This window comes from Bombina bombina, chromosome 11 (genome assembly GCF_027579735.1).
Source record: "Bombina bombina isolate aBomBom1 chromosome 11, aBomBom1.pri, whole genome shotgun sequence".
NCBI classification, from domain to species: Eukaryota; Metazoa; Chordata; class Amphibia; order Anura; family Bombinatoridae; genus Bombina; species Bombina bombina.
Genome location: NC_069509.1, coordinates 197,144,743 through 197,158,550, shown reverse-complemented (window position 1 = coordinate 197,158,550; position 13,808 = coordinate 197,144,743). Strand labels below are relative to the sequence as shown.

The 13,808-nt window shown below is 45.3% G+C and overlaps 1 protein-coding gene across 1 annotated transcript in view; it reads left to right on the top strand.

Moving 5' to 3' along the window:
* The window catches only part of SMURF1 (SMAD specific E3 ubiquitin protein ligase 1), a gene marked incomplete in the record, with an annotated part of 166,796 nt that overhangs the window by 91,627 nt on the left and 61,361 nt on the right, over positions 1–13,808 (top strand). Inside the window, 1 exon segment of the mRNA XM_053694615.1 lies at positions 5,831–5,951. Coding sequence (XP_053550590.1) covers positions 5,831–5,951 — 121 coding nt within the window.

Sequence of the window (13,808 nt, the reverse complement as noted above, 5' to 3'; positions counted from 1 at the left end):
AAGCTAAATCTAGGTAGGCTCATATGCTAATTTCTAAGCCCTTGAAGGCTGCCTCTTATCTGAGTGCATTTGGACAGTTTTCACTACTAGAGGGTGTTAGTTCATGTGTGCCATATAGATAACATTGAGCTCACACACGTGAAGTTACCTAGGAGTAAGGGCTGATTATCTTTTTAAACAAAAGTCCATTTAAATTCTTATATTGCCTAGGAGATCTGCAGGCTAGAGTCAGACGTTACTGTTGTAGACAAAGGTTTAAGGGCTCTATGGATCTGCATACAGCTTCCTTATATAAAAGCACCGAAAGAAAAAGAAGTTCCTCAGATTCTAGGACTTTGAGTCAGAAGTTTTCAGACACGGGCACTTACTGGATTTAGCACTTTTTGTTTCCGCCTTATCTACTGATTCACCTCAGTGAAATGTTTATTGATTCCATAGAGTATTTGAGGATGTCTGAAGCAGTTGCGTTCCTGACCTATAAGGCTCCTGACATGAGCACTAGTAAACCTCAGACCAGCCTTGTGTTTGGAGTTGGCTAATGACTCTGTTGGTGTGAGAGTTGCGTTCCTGACCTATAAGGCTCCTGACATGAGCACTAGTAAACCTCAGAACAGCCTTGTGTTTGGTGTTGGCTAATGACTCTGTTGGTGTGAGAGTTGCGTTCCTGACCTATAAGGCTCCTGAAATGAGCACTAGTAAACCTCAGAACAGCCTTGTGTTTGGTGTTGGCTAATGACTCTGTTGGTGTGAGAGTTGCGTTCCTGACCTATAAGGCTCCTGAAATGAGCACTAGTAAACCTCAGAACAGCCTTGTGTTTGGAGTTGGCTAATGACTCTGTTGGTGTGAGAGTTGCGTTCCTGACCTATAAGGCTCCTGACATGAGCACTAGTAAACCTCAGAACAGCCTTGTGTTTGGTGTTGGCTAATGACTCTGTTGGTGTGAGAGTTGCGTTCCTGACCTATAAGGCTCCTGAAATGAGCACTAGTAAACCTCAGAACAGCCTTGTGTTTGGTGTTGGCTAATGACTCTGTTGGTGTGAGAGTTGCGTTCCTGACCTATAAGGCTCCTGAAATGAGCACTAGTAAACCTCAGAACAGCCTTGTGTTTGGAGTTGGCTAATGACTCTGTTGGTGTGAGAGTTGCGTTCCTGACCTATAAGGCTCCTGAAATGAGCACTAGTAAACCTCAGAACAGCCTTGTGTTTGGAGTTGGCTAATGACTCTGTTGGTGTGAGAGTTGCGTTCCTGACCTATAAGGCTCCTGACATGAGCACTAGTAAACCTCAGAACAGCCTTGTGTTTGGAGTTGGCTAATGACTCTGTTGGTGTGAGAGTTGCGTTCCTGACCTATAAGGCTCCTGACATGAGCACTAGTAAACCTCAGAACAGCCTTGTGTTTGGTGTTGGCTAATGACTCTGTTGGTGTGAGAGTTGCGTTCCTGACCTATAAGGCTCCTGAAATGAGCACTAGTAAACCTCAGAACAGCCTTGTGTTTGGAGTTGGCTAATGACTCTGTTGGTGTGAGAGTTGCGTTCCTGACCTATAAGGCTCCTGACATGAGCACTAGTAAACCTCAGAACAGCCTTGTGTTTGGTGTTGGCTAATGACTCTGTTGGTGTGAGAGTTGCGTTCCTGACCTATAAGGCTCCTGAAATGAGCACTAGTAAACCTCAGAACAGCCTTGTGTTTGGAGTTGGCTAATGACTCTGTTGGTGTGAGAGTTGCGTTCCTGACCTATAAGGCTCCTGACATGAGCACTAGTAAACCTCAGAACAGCCTTGTGTTTGGAGTTGGCTAATGACTCTGTTGGTGTGAGAGTTGCGTTCCTGACCTATAAGGCTCCTGACATGAGCACTAGTAAACCTCAGAACAGCCTTGTGTTTGGTGTTGGCTAATGACTCTGTTGGTGTGAGACAGTAGCCGTCACAAACGTTGTTCCAAGATTTTATCCAGAACCCATTTATTGCAGTGGAAGAATTGAGACCAATAAAACTCACAACTTTCCTCTCTCTTGCACAAATTTTCCTCCATTCACCACGTTTCCCACAGGGCTTGAATATAGGACAAGTTGTCTTTATTGTGTTTGGTCATCGGTGCTGCCAGCTTATTCTTATGCTGCAGCTTAAGGTTTGTGTGTGTCAGACATTGCAGGTTATACATTTTGTTAGCAGAGAAGCTGGTCTTGTAGTGTGTTCAGCTCTGAGCAGATAAACTACTCAGTCTCATTTCTCTCACTGTCACACGCGCACGCTGTGTACACTGTCTCACTATCGCGCACGCTGTCTCACTATCACAATCACACTGCACACTGTCTCACTATCGCACACACACTCTCACTAACACACACACACTGTCTCACTAACACACACACACTGTCTCACTAACACACACACACTGTCTCACTAACACACACACACACTGTCTCACTAACACACACACACACTGTCTCACTAACACACACACACACTGTCTCACTAACACACACACACTGTCTCACTAACACACACACACTGTCTCACTAACACACACACACTGTCTCACTAACACACACACACTGTCTCACTAACACACACACACTGTCTCACTAACACACACACACTGTCTCACTAACACACACACACTGTCTCACTAACACACACACACTGTCTCACTAACACACACACTGTCTCACTAACACACACACACTGTCTCACTAACACACACACACACACTCTCACTAACACACACACACTGTCTCACTAACACACACACACACACACTCTCACTAACACACACACACACTCTCACTAACACACACACACACTCTTACTAACACACACACACACTGTCTCACTAACACACACACACACTGTCTCACTATCGCGCACACACTGTCTCACTATCGCGCACGCACTGTCTCACTATCGCGCACGCACTGTCTCACTATCGCGCACGCACTGTCTCACTATCGCGCACGCACTGTCTCACTATCGCGCACGCACTGTCTCACTATCGCGCACGCACTGTCTCACTATCGCGCACGCACTGTCTCACTATCGCGCACGCACTGTCTCACTATCGCGCACGCACTGTCTCACTATCGCGCACGCACTGTCTCACTATCGCGCACGCACTGTCTCACTATCGCGCACACACTGTCTCACTAACACACACACACACACACTCTCACTAACACACACACACACTCTCACTAACACACACACACACTCTTACTAACACACACACACTCTCACTAACACACACACACACTCTTACTAACACACACACACACTGTCTCACTAACACACACACACACTGTCTCACTAACACACACACACACTGTCTCACTAACACACACACACACTGTCTCACTAACACACACACACTGTCTCACTAACACACACACACTGTCTCACTAACACACACACACACTGTCTCACTAACACACACACACACTGTCTCACTAACACACACACACACTGTCTCACTAACACACACACACACTGTCTCACTAACACACACACACACTGTCTCACTAACACACACACACACTGTCTCACTAACACACACACACTGTCTCACTAACACACACACACACACTGTCTCACTAACACACACACACACTGTCTCACTAACACACACACACTGTCTCACTAACACACACACACTGTCTCACTAACACACACACACTGTCTCACTAACACACACACACTGTCTCACTAACGCACACACACTGCACACTGTCTCACTATCGCACACACACTGTACACTGTCTCACTATCACACACACACACTGTCTCACTATCACACACACACACTGTCTCACTATCACACACACACACTGTCTCACTAACGCACACACACACTGTCTCACTATCACACACACACACACACTGTCTCACTAACGCACACACACACTGTCTCACTAACGCACACGCACACTGTCTCACTATCACACATGCACACTGTCTCACTATCACACATGCACACTGTCTCACTATCACACATGCACACTGTCTCACTATCGCGCACACACTGTCTCACTAACGCACACACACTGCACACTGTCTCACTATCACACACGCACACTGTCTCACTATCACACACGCACACTGTCTCACTATCGCACACGCACACTGTCTCACTATCGCACACGCACACTGTCTCACTATCGCGCACGCACTGTCTCACTATCGCGCACGCACTGTCTCACTATCGCGCACGCACTGTCTCACTATCGCGCACGCACTGTCTCACTATCGCGCACACACTGTCTCACTATCGCGCACGCACTGTCTCACTATCGCGCACGCACTGTCTCACTATCGCGCACGCACTGTCTCACTATCGCGCACGCACTGTCTCACTATCGCGCACGCACTGTCTCACTATCGCGCACGCACTGTCTCACTATCGCGCACGCACTGTCTCACTATCGCGCACGCACTGTCTCACTATCGCGCACGCACTGTCTCACTATCGCGCACGCACTGTCTCACTATCGCGCACGCACTGTCTCACTATCGCGCACGCACTGTCTCACTATCGCGCACGCACTGTCTCACTATCGCGCACGCACTGTCTCACTATCGCGCACGCACTGTCTCACTATCGCGCACACACTGTCTCACTATCGCGCACACACTGTCTCACTATCGCGCACACACTGTCTCACTATCGCGCACACACTGTCTCACTATCGCGCACACACTGTCTCACTATCGCGCACACACTGTCTCACTATCGCGCACACACTGTCTCACTATCGCGCACACACTGTCTCACTATCGCGCACACACTGTCTCACTATCGCGCACACACTGTCTCACTATCGCGCACACACTGTCTCACTATCGCGCACACACTGTCTCACTATCGCGCACACACTGTCTCACTATCGCGCACGCACTGTCTCACTATCGCGCACACACTGTCTCACTATCGCGCACACACTGTCTCACTATCGCGCACACACTGTCTCACTATCGCGCACACACTGTCTCACTATCGCGCGCACACTGTCTCACTATCGCGCACACACTGTCTCACTATCGCGCACACACTGTCTCACTATCGCGCACACACTGTCTCACTATCGCGCACACACTGTCTCACTATCGCGCACACACTGTCTCACTATCGCGCACACACTGTCTCACTATCGCGCACACACTGTCTCACTATCGCGCACACACTGTCTCACTATCGCGCACACACTGTCTCACTATCGCGCACACACTGTCTCACTATCGCGCACACACTGTCTCACTATCGCGCACACACTGTCTCACTATCGCGCACACACTGTCTCACTATCGCGCACACACTGTCTCACTATCGCGCACACACTGTCTCACTATCGCGCACACACTGTCTCACTATCGCGCACACACTGTCTCACTATCGCGCACACACTGTCTCACTATCGCGCACACACTGTCTCACTATCGCGCACACACTGTCTCACTATCGCGCACACACTGTCTCACTATCGCGCACACACTGTCTCACTATCGCGCACACACTGTCTCACTATCGCGCACACACTGTCTCACTATCGCGCACACACTGTCTCACTATCGCGCACACACTGTCTCACTATCGCGCACACACTGTCTCACTATCGCGCACACACTGTCTCACTTTTCTTTTGCTTACAAATGTATTTCTATTAAATACATACAAACTCTTAAGATCTTTTTCCATAGCGATACAGTTTGACCTCATGCTGAGTTCATTCTGCTTATGTTTTGTCGGTAATGATCTAGAGTTGCCACTAAATGCTTCTGTAAATAGAACGCACAAAAGGAGATGCATATGGTGTGTTCAGCTTTCTTTGTTTCTTGCAGGTTGTACGTTAACTGGAGGTTTATGAGAGGAATTGAGGCTCAGTTTTTGGCTCTGCAGAAGGGTTTTAATGAGCTGATACCACAGCACCTCCTGAAGCCTTTTGAACACAAAGAGTTAGAGGTAAGAGAATAATCTGTTATAGCTACAACTGTGCATGCTAATACCCTCACCTTGTGGCGCATGTGCATCATGGAACCCCACTGCAGCGAATGACCGCGCATTTAGTTAGGGGCTGTCAGCGGAGGCTCCGGTTCTGGGCTTACGGCATCCAGCACTTGTGAATACGGAGATCTCTTGCTTGTGCGCATCTTCATAGAGACCCACAAAGTACATTGTCAGGTTATGCGAGATGAGTTGTGTTTAAGTAAAAAAAATGTAATTCCCCCCAGTAGTGCTACAGCAGAGCAGTGTAATATTATAGATATCTGCCGCCAGAGCTGCAGTGGTTCTGAATGCCCCTTTAAACCATGAATTTATCTACCCTTACAGACTGAAGCTACCTAATTAGCTAGCAGACAGGGCAGCAATAACAGGCATTCCCACTGCATCATGTGACAGCCAACAGCCAATCACAAAATGCATAAACGTATATTATATGAATCTTGCACATGCTCAGTAGGTGCTGGTGCCTAAGAACGTTTACATATTTAGTAGACGTGCAATTCATTTCGTCCGAATTTCATTTTCGGACCAATTTTGTCCGATTCCAAATCGGCATTGTAACTAAAACCCAGAAAAATTCAAAAAATTAATAAATCGGTTTCCGAATTTTCGGATCCATTCTTTATTCATATTAAGAATATTTAATTGTTCTAATCTAAACTGCAGTTCCCTGATATCGTCGACACTAAATAAAGCTTATTAACCCCTAAACCGCAGTTCCCCGACATTGCCGATACCAACTAAACCTATTAACCCCTAAACCGCCTTTCCCAAACATTGCCAACACTAACTAAACCTATTAACCCCCACATCACAACAACCTAAATTAAACTATTAACTCCTAAACCTAACACCCCCTAACTTTAACATAATTAAAATAGACCTAAATTAAAGTTACAATTATTAACTACCTATTTAAAAATAAATACAAACCTATCTGTGAAATAAAAATAAAACCGGAATTTACACTAATAAAACCTAACATTTCTAAAAATATTAAAAAAAACTAAGATTACTAAAAAATTAAAACTATAATTACAAAAAATAATAAACACTAAAATTACAGCAAAAAAAATACCATTACAAAAAATTGTCCAAAATAATAAAAAAAAATTCCTATTCTAATACCGTTTTTTTTTGTGTTTTTTTTTTTTTTTAAAAAACACCCCAAAATAAAAAGAGAAAACCTAATCTATAATAAACTACCAAGGACCCTTAAAAGGGGCCTTTTGTAGGGCATTGCCCTACAGTCATTAGCTTTTTGGCTAAAAAATTTTTTACAACAAACACCCTCTAACATTACAAACCCCCATCCCCCAAACCCACAGAATAAAAAAAAACCTAACTAAAAAAAAAAAACCTTATCTACCCATTGCCCTGAAAAACGAAATTTATGCTTACCTGATAAATGTATTTATTTCTTGACACGGTGAGTCCACGGATCATCTTATTACTATTGGGAATATCACTCCTGCCCAGCAGGAGGCGGCAAAGTGAAACACAGCAAATCTGTCAAATATCACCTCCCTTCCCTCCACCCCCAGTCATTCGACCGAAGTAATGGAGAGAAAGAAAGCAACAAGGTGCAGAGGTGCCTGAGGTTTATAATACAACAAAAAAGGCCTATCTTAAAGGGACACTAAACCCTAAAACTTTCTTTCATTATACAGATAGAGAATACAATTTTAAATAACATTCCAATGTACTTCTATTATCTAATTTGCTTCATTCTTTAAATATCCTTTGTCAAAGAAATAGCAATGCACATGGGTGAGCCAATCACACGAGGCATCTATATGCAGCCACCAATCAGCAGCTACTGAGTCTATCTAGATATGATTTTCAGTAAAGTATATCAATAGAATGAAGCAAATTAGATAATAGAAGTAAATTAGAAAGTTGTTTAAAACTGTATGCTTTTTCTAAATCATGAAAGAAAAAAATTGGGTTTAATGTCCCTTTTAAAACACAGGGTGGGCTGTGGACTCACCATGTCAAGAAAGAAATACATTTATCAGGTAAGCATACATTTTGTTTTCTTTCTAATGACACAGTGAGTCCACGGATCATCTAATTACTATTGGGAATCAATACCCAAGCTATAGGACACAGATGATAAGGGGGGACAAGACAGGGAACCTAAACGGAAGGCACCACTGCTTGAAGAACCTTCCTATCAAAAGAAGCCTCAGCCGAGGCAAAGTATCAAATTTATAGAATTTTGAAAAAGTGTGTAGAGGACATAAAGTTGCAGCCTTGCAAATCTGTTCCACAGAAGCTTCATTTTTGAATGCCCAGGAAGAGGAAACAGCCCTCATAGAATAAGCCATGACTCGCTCAGGCGGCTGCTGTTCAGCAGTTTTTATAGGCCAAACAAATTATACTCTTCAGCCACAAAGAAAGAAGTAGCCGTAGCTTTCTGACCCTTACGTTTCCCAGAGAAAACAACAAACAGAGCCAAAGACTGGCGAAACACTTTAGTCACCTGTAAATAGTATTTCAACGCATGCACCACATCTAGGTTGTGCAGCAGACGCTCTTTATGAGAAGAAGGGTTAGGACATAAAGAAGGAACAACAATCTCTTGATTAATGTTCCTATCCGAAACAACCTTAGGAAGGAAACCCAACTTAGTATGCAGAACTACCTTGTCAGAATGAAAAATAAGATAAAGGGATTCACACTGCAACGCTGAGAGTTCTGAGACTCTGCGGGCAGAAGAAATTGCAACAAGAAACAAAACTTTCCAAGATAATAACTTAATATCTAAGGAATGCATAGGCTCAAACGGAGCCTGTTGAAGAACTTTAAGAACAAGGTTAAGACTGCTGGGAGGAGTAACAGGTTTGAACACAGCCCTGATTCAGACTAAGGCCTGACAAAAAGATTGCACGTCTGTTACATCTGCCAGACGTTTATGTTACAAAATAGACAAGGCAGATATTTGACCCTTTAAAGAATTTGCTGATAAACCCTTCTCCAAACCTTTCTTGAAGAAAAGACAAAATTCTAGGAATCCGAACTCTACTCCAAGAGTAGCCTCTGGATTCACACCAATGCAGATATTTAAGCCATATCTTGTAGTAAATCTTCCTGGTAACCAACTTACGAGCCTTAATCATGGTCTCAATGACCGACTCGGAAAAGCCACGCTTAGATAAAATTAAGGGTTCAATCTCCAAGCAGTCAGCTTCAGAAAAACGAGATTTGGGTGAAGGAAGGGCCCTTGAAGTAGAAGGTCCTTCCTCAGTGGAAGTGCTCAAGGAGGGAGAGATGACATCTCCACTAAATCTGCATACCAGATTCTGCGAGCCACACCAGTGCAATGAGGATCACCAACGCCCTCTCCTGTTTCATTCAAGCAATGACCCGAGGAAGGAGAGTGAACGGAGGAAATAGGTATGCGAGACCGAAATTCCAAGGGACCGCCAGAGCATCTATCAGTACAGCCTGAGGATACCTCGACCCATACCTCGGGAGCTTGGCATTCTGACAAGATGCCATGAGATCCAAATCCGGCTGTCCCCATTTGAGAATCATGCTTGAAAACACTTTCGGATGGAGTTCCCACTCCCCCGGGTGAAAGGTCTGTCTGCTCAGAAAATCTGCTTCCCAATTGTCCCCTGCTGGAATGTGGATCGCAGATAGACAGCAGTTGTGGGTCTCTGCCTACTGAGTAATCTTGGCTACCTCTGTCATGGCCAAGGAACTCAGAGTTCCCCCTGATGGTTGATGTAAGCCACTGAAGTTATGTTGTCCGATTGGAACCTGATAAACCGGGCTGCAGCTGAGGCCCGGCCAGAAGGGCATTGAAGATTGCCCTCAGCTCCAGAATGTTTATTGGGAGAACAGACTCCTCCCTAGTCCACGTCCCCTGTGCCTTTAGAGAGCCCCAGACTGCTCCCCATCCCAGCAGGCTGGCGTCCGTCATCACAATCACCCAGGTGGGTCTGCGGAAGCAAGTTCCTTGGGAAAGATGATCCTGAGACAACCACCAAAGAAGAGAATTTCTTGTCGCCTGATCCAGATGTAATCGCGGAGACAGATCCGCATAATCCCCGTTCCACTGCCTGTGTATGCATAACTGCAGAGGTCTGAGGTGGAAACGGGCAAACGGAATGATGTCTATGGCAGCTTACCATCAGACCGATTACCTCCATACATTGGGCCACTGACGGCCGAGGAGAGGACTGAAGGGCAAGACGAGATTCGAAAATCTTTGTATTTCTGATCTCTGTCAAAAATATTTTCATCGATAGGGAATCTATTATACTTCCCAAGAACACCACCCTTGTAGCTGGAATTAAGGAACTCTTTCCCAAATTCACCTTCCATCCGTGGGAACGCAGGAAAGATAACATCTCCTCCATGTGGGAGTTTGCTTATTGAAAGGATGGCACCTGAACCAGAATGTCGTCCAGATAAGGCTCCACTGCAATGCCCCGCAACCGGAGCACCGCCAACAGGGATCCCATCACCTTTGAAAAAATTCTGGGAGCTGTGGCATGGCTGAATGGAAGAGCCACAAACTGGAAGTGTTAGTCTATAAATGTGAACCTCAGAAACTTGTGATGATCCCTGTGGATGGGAACATGCAGATACGCGTCCTTTAAATTTACGAACAGATTGGAGTAAAATCCCAGACCCTGTTCCTGAATTGGAACAGGAACTATCACTTCCAGGTCGTAAAGGTCTCGAACACAGTGTAAGAACGCCTCTTTTTATCTGGTCTACAGATAAACTTGAGAGCAGAAACCTGCCCCTGGGAGGAAAGGTCTTGAACTCTAGTTTGTACCCCTGGGACACGATGTCCACCGCCCAGGGATCCTGAACATCCCAAGCCTGAGCAAGGAAGGAAAGTCTGCCCCCTCAAGATCCGGTCCCGGGTCGTGGGGCAGACCCTTCATGCTGACTTTGAGTCAGAAGCGGGCTTCTTAAATTTCTTTCCCTTGTTCCATGACTGGTTGGACGTCCAGGAAGGCTTGGACTGTTCCTGCTTTGTTGAGGGAGAGGAAGGCTTACCCTTGAAGTTTCGAAACGAACGAAAATTACTCTGACGTCCCTTCTGCTTATTCCTCCTATCCTGAGGGAGGAGATGACCCTTTCCTCCCGTAATGTCGGAAATAATTTCCGCCCGGCCCAAACAAGGTCTTACCCTTGTAAGGAATCGCCAAAAGCTTACACTTAGACGACACATCCGCACACCAGGATTTCAACCACAAGGATCTGCTTGCCAGTACGGCGAAACCAGAAATTATTGCTCCCAGCTTGATAACCTGTAGGGAAGCATCCGTAATAAAAGAATTGGCCAACTTAAGAGCCTTGATCCTATCCTGGATCTCTTCAAGGAGAGTGTCTGAATAGAATCAGACAACGCATCAAACCAGTATGCCGCCGCACTAGTGACTGTAGCAATACACACCGCCAGTTTCCATAGTAAACCCTGGTGTACATACATCTTTTTGAGCAATCCCTCCAACTTCTTATCCATATGATCCTTAGAGGAACAACTATCCTCTGAGAATAGTGGGTCTCTTAGCTAGGGTGGAAATTTGCCCCTTCCACCTTGGGGACCATGTACCAAGACTCCTTGATAGTGTCCGCAATAGGAAACATCTTTTTAAAGATAGGGGATGTAAAAATGGAATACCCGGTCTCTCCCATTCCCTAGCAATAATCTCTGTAGCCCGATCTGGTACAGGGAAAACTTCTACCATAGAAGGTACATAAAAATATTTGTTTAACTTGCTAGACTTCTTAGGATTGACAACGACCATGGTGTCGGAGTCGTCCAAGGTAGCTAAAACCTCCTTAAGCAACAAACGGAGGTGTTCTAGCTTAAATCTGAAGGATACAACTTCAGCATCAGAAGAAGGAATTACACTGTCTGAAGCTGAAATTTCATCCTCAGATGCTACCGAAGTGTCCTCATCCTCCGGCTTCTGGGAGGGAATATTCGGAATAGCCATTACTGCGTCAGACACCTTACTGACTCTTTACATTTCCTCTTGCGCTTTCCCTGCAGCATGGGAAAAGCAGACAGTGCATCAGGTACCACAGCTGACATCAGGGTAGCGATGTCTTGCAACGTAACTCCAGGTGGAGCTAGAGAGGAAACGCAGGGCACTGCATGTGTGGACGATAAATTTTGGGACACTTAAGGAGAAAGCTGCAACATATCCTGAACATTGTCCGTAGACTCCTGAATAGCATCCGTCCTAGACAATGTTGGCTCAGAATCAAAAAGTCTATCCCTGTAATTTAATGTTCTCTCAATACACGAGGAACAGAAAGGGATTAGTGGTTCAACAATAGCATCAAAACAAAGTACATGTAACATTTGGCAAAGCCTCCTGGTCCATCTTTACCCAGAATTAAAAATAAAAGTACTTAATTTTTAATTAAAAATTCACACAAAAAACCTGTTACTGTCACTTTAAATATAAAAAAGGAAAACTGCTTTATTTTCGCAGCAAAACTTTCAAACCTACTGTTGTGAGAAAAACTTTTAAACACCACTGACAGCCTCTACACCTCAGCTTAGCACTTGCTAAGATGCCTACCTGCCCTGCTGAAAACCGGAGCGAATAGCTATCAGATGGATTCCGCACTCAAACCGGAGCGTTGCACCCAAGGTATGTCGATCGATATACAAGACCGGAACCGCAACAAAATCTCTCACCTCCGGAACACAGGAAGTGAAGAGAATAGTGCGCAATAGAAAATGTTAGCACGTCTGGGAGCCCCGCCCATCGTTGGCGTAACAGAACTAACCTCCCGGTCGGCATGATTATACTGAAGTAAAAAAACTGACGCGAGCAAGTAAAACACACCACCATTAAACTGAGCCCAACTCCTCGTTCCCAGTGCCTGCCTTAGATAAGCCCATTAACTTGCTAGAGGCCATATTTAGTATCCCAATGAATAAAAGTAAAGTGCCATCTTTTTCCTGTATGCAGCCCAGAAAAATAAAAATGGCACTTTCCTCAATGTATTCTGACCGGCAGCAAGGCAGCTTACTAGGTTTGAGAGGCATGCTCCTTCACATGGACCTGTGGAAAAAGAGATAAAGACTGAGTAATCTTACTCAGGCTTTTAAAGTTAGGGAATCATTATAATACATGGGAGGCGCAGTGAGGATTGTACCCCACAAGTTCCCATTGCTTAAAAGCCACCACTGCTCTACTGAAGAGACTGATATGGACTACAGCTACACCCCAGGAGAAAAGCAGGACAAGCTTGTACTGCTGAAAAATAATAAAATCTTGATAGAAGAATCTTCTTCCAGACACCTAAACTTTACCACCTCCTTGCTCTTAACGTAGGCAAAGAGAATGACTGGGGGTGGAGGGAAGGGAGGTGATATTTAACAGCTTTGCTGTGGTGCTCTTTGCTGCCTCCTGCTGGGCAGGAGTGATATTCCAATAGTAATTAGATGATCTGTGGACTTCCCATTTAATTAGAAAGAAAGGGCATTCAGCTCTTTTTCGGCCCATCAAAATAAAAAAAGCCCTAATCTAAAAACACACCACCCCAAAAAAAAAAATACCTAACACTAACCCCAAAATCGGTACTCACAGTTGTTGAAGTCCGGCAAAAGATCTTCATCCCAGCATCGAAGCATCTTCATCCACATGGCTCCATCTTCATCCATCGCAGGACCGGCATCTTCTATCTTCTTCATCCCTGCAGAGGCGGAGCAGTCGGTGGATGCGCGGAGGCGGTTGTCCAGGTCAGTCCTCTCCATATGATCGTCCGCCGCACACTGAGGATTCAATGCAAGGTACCCCTTTTATATTGGGGTACTGTTGCATT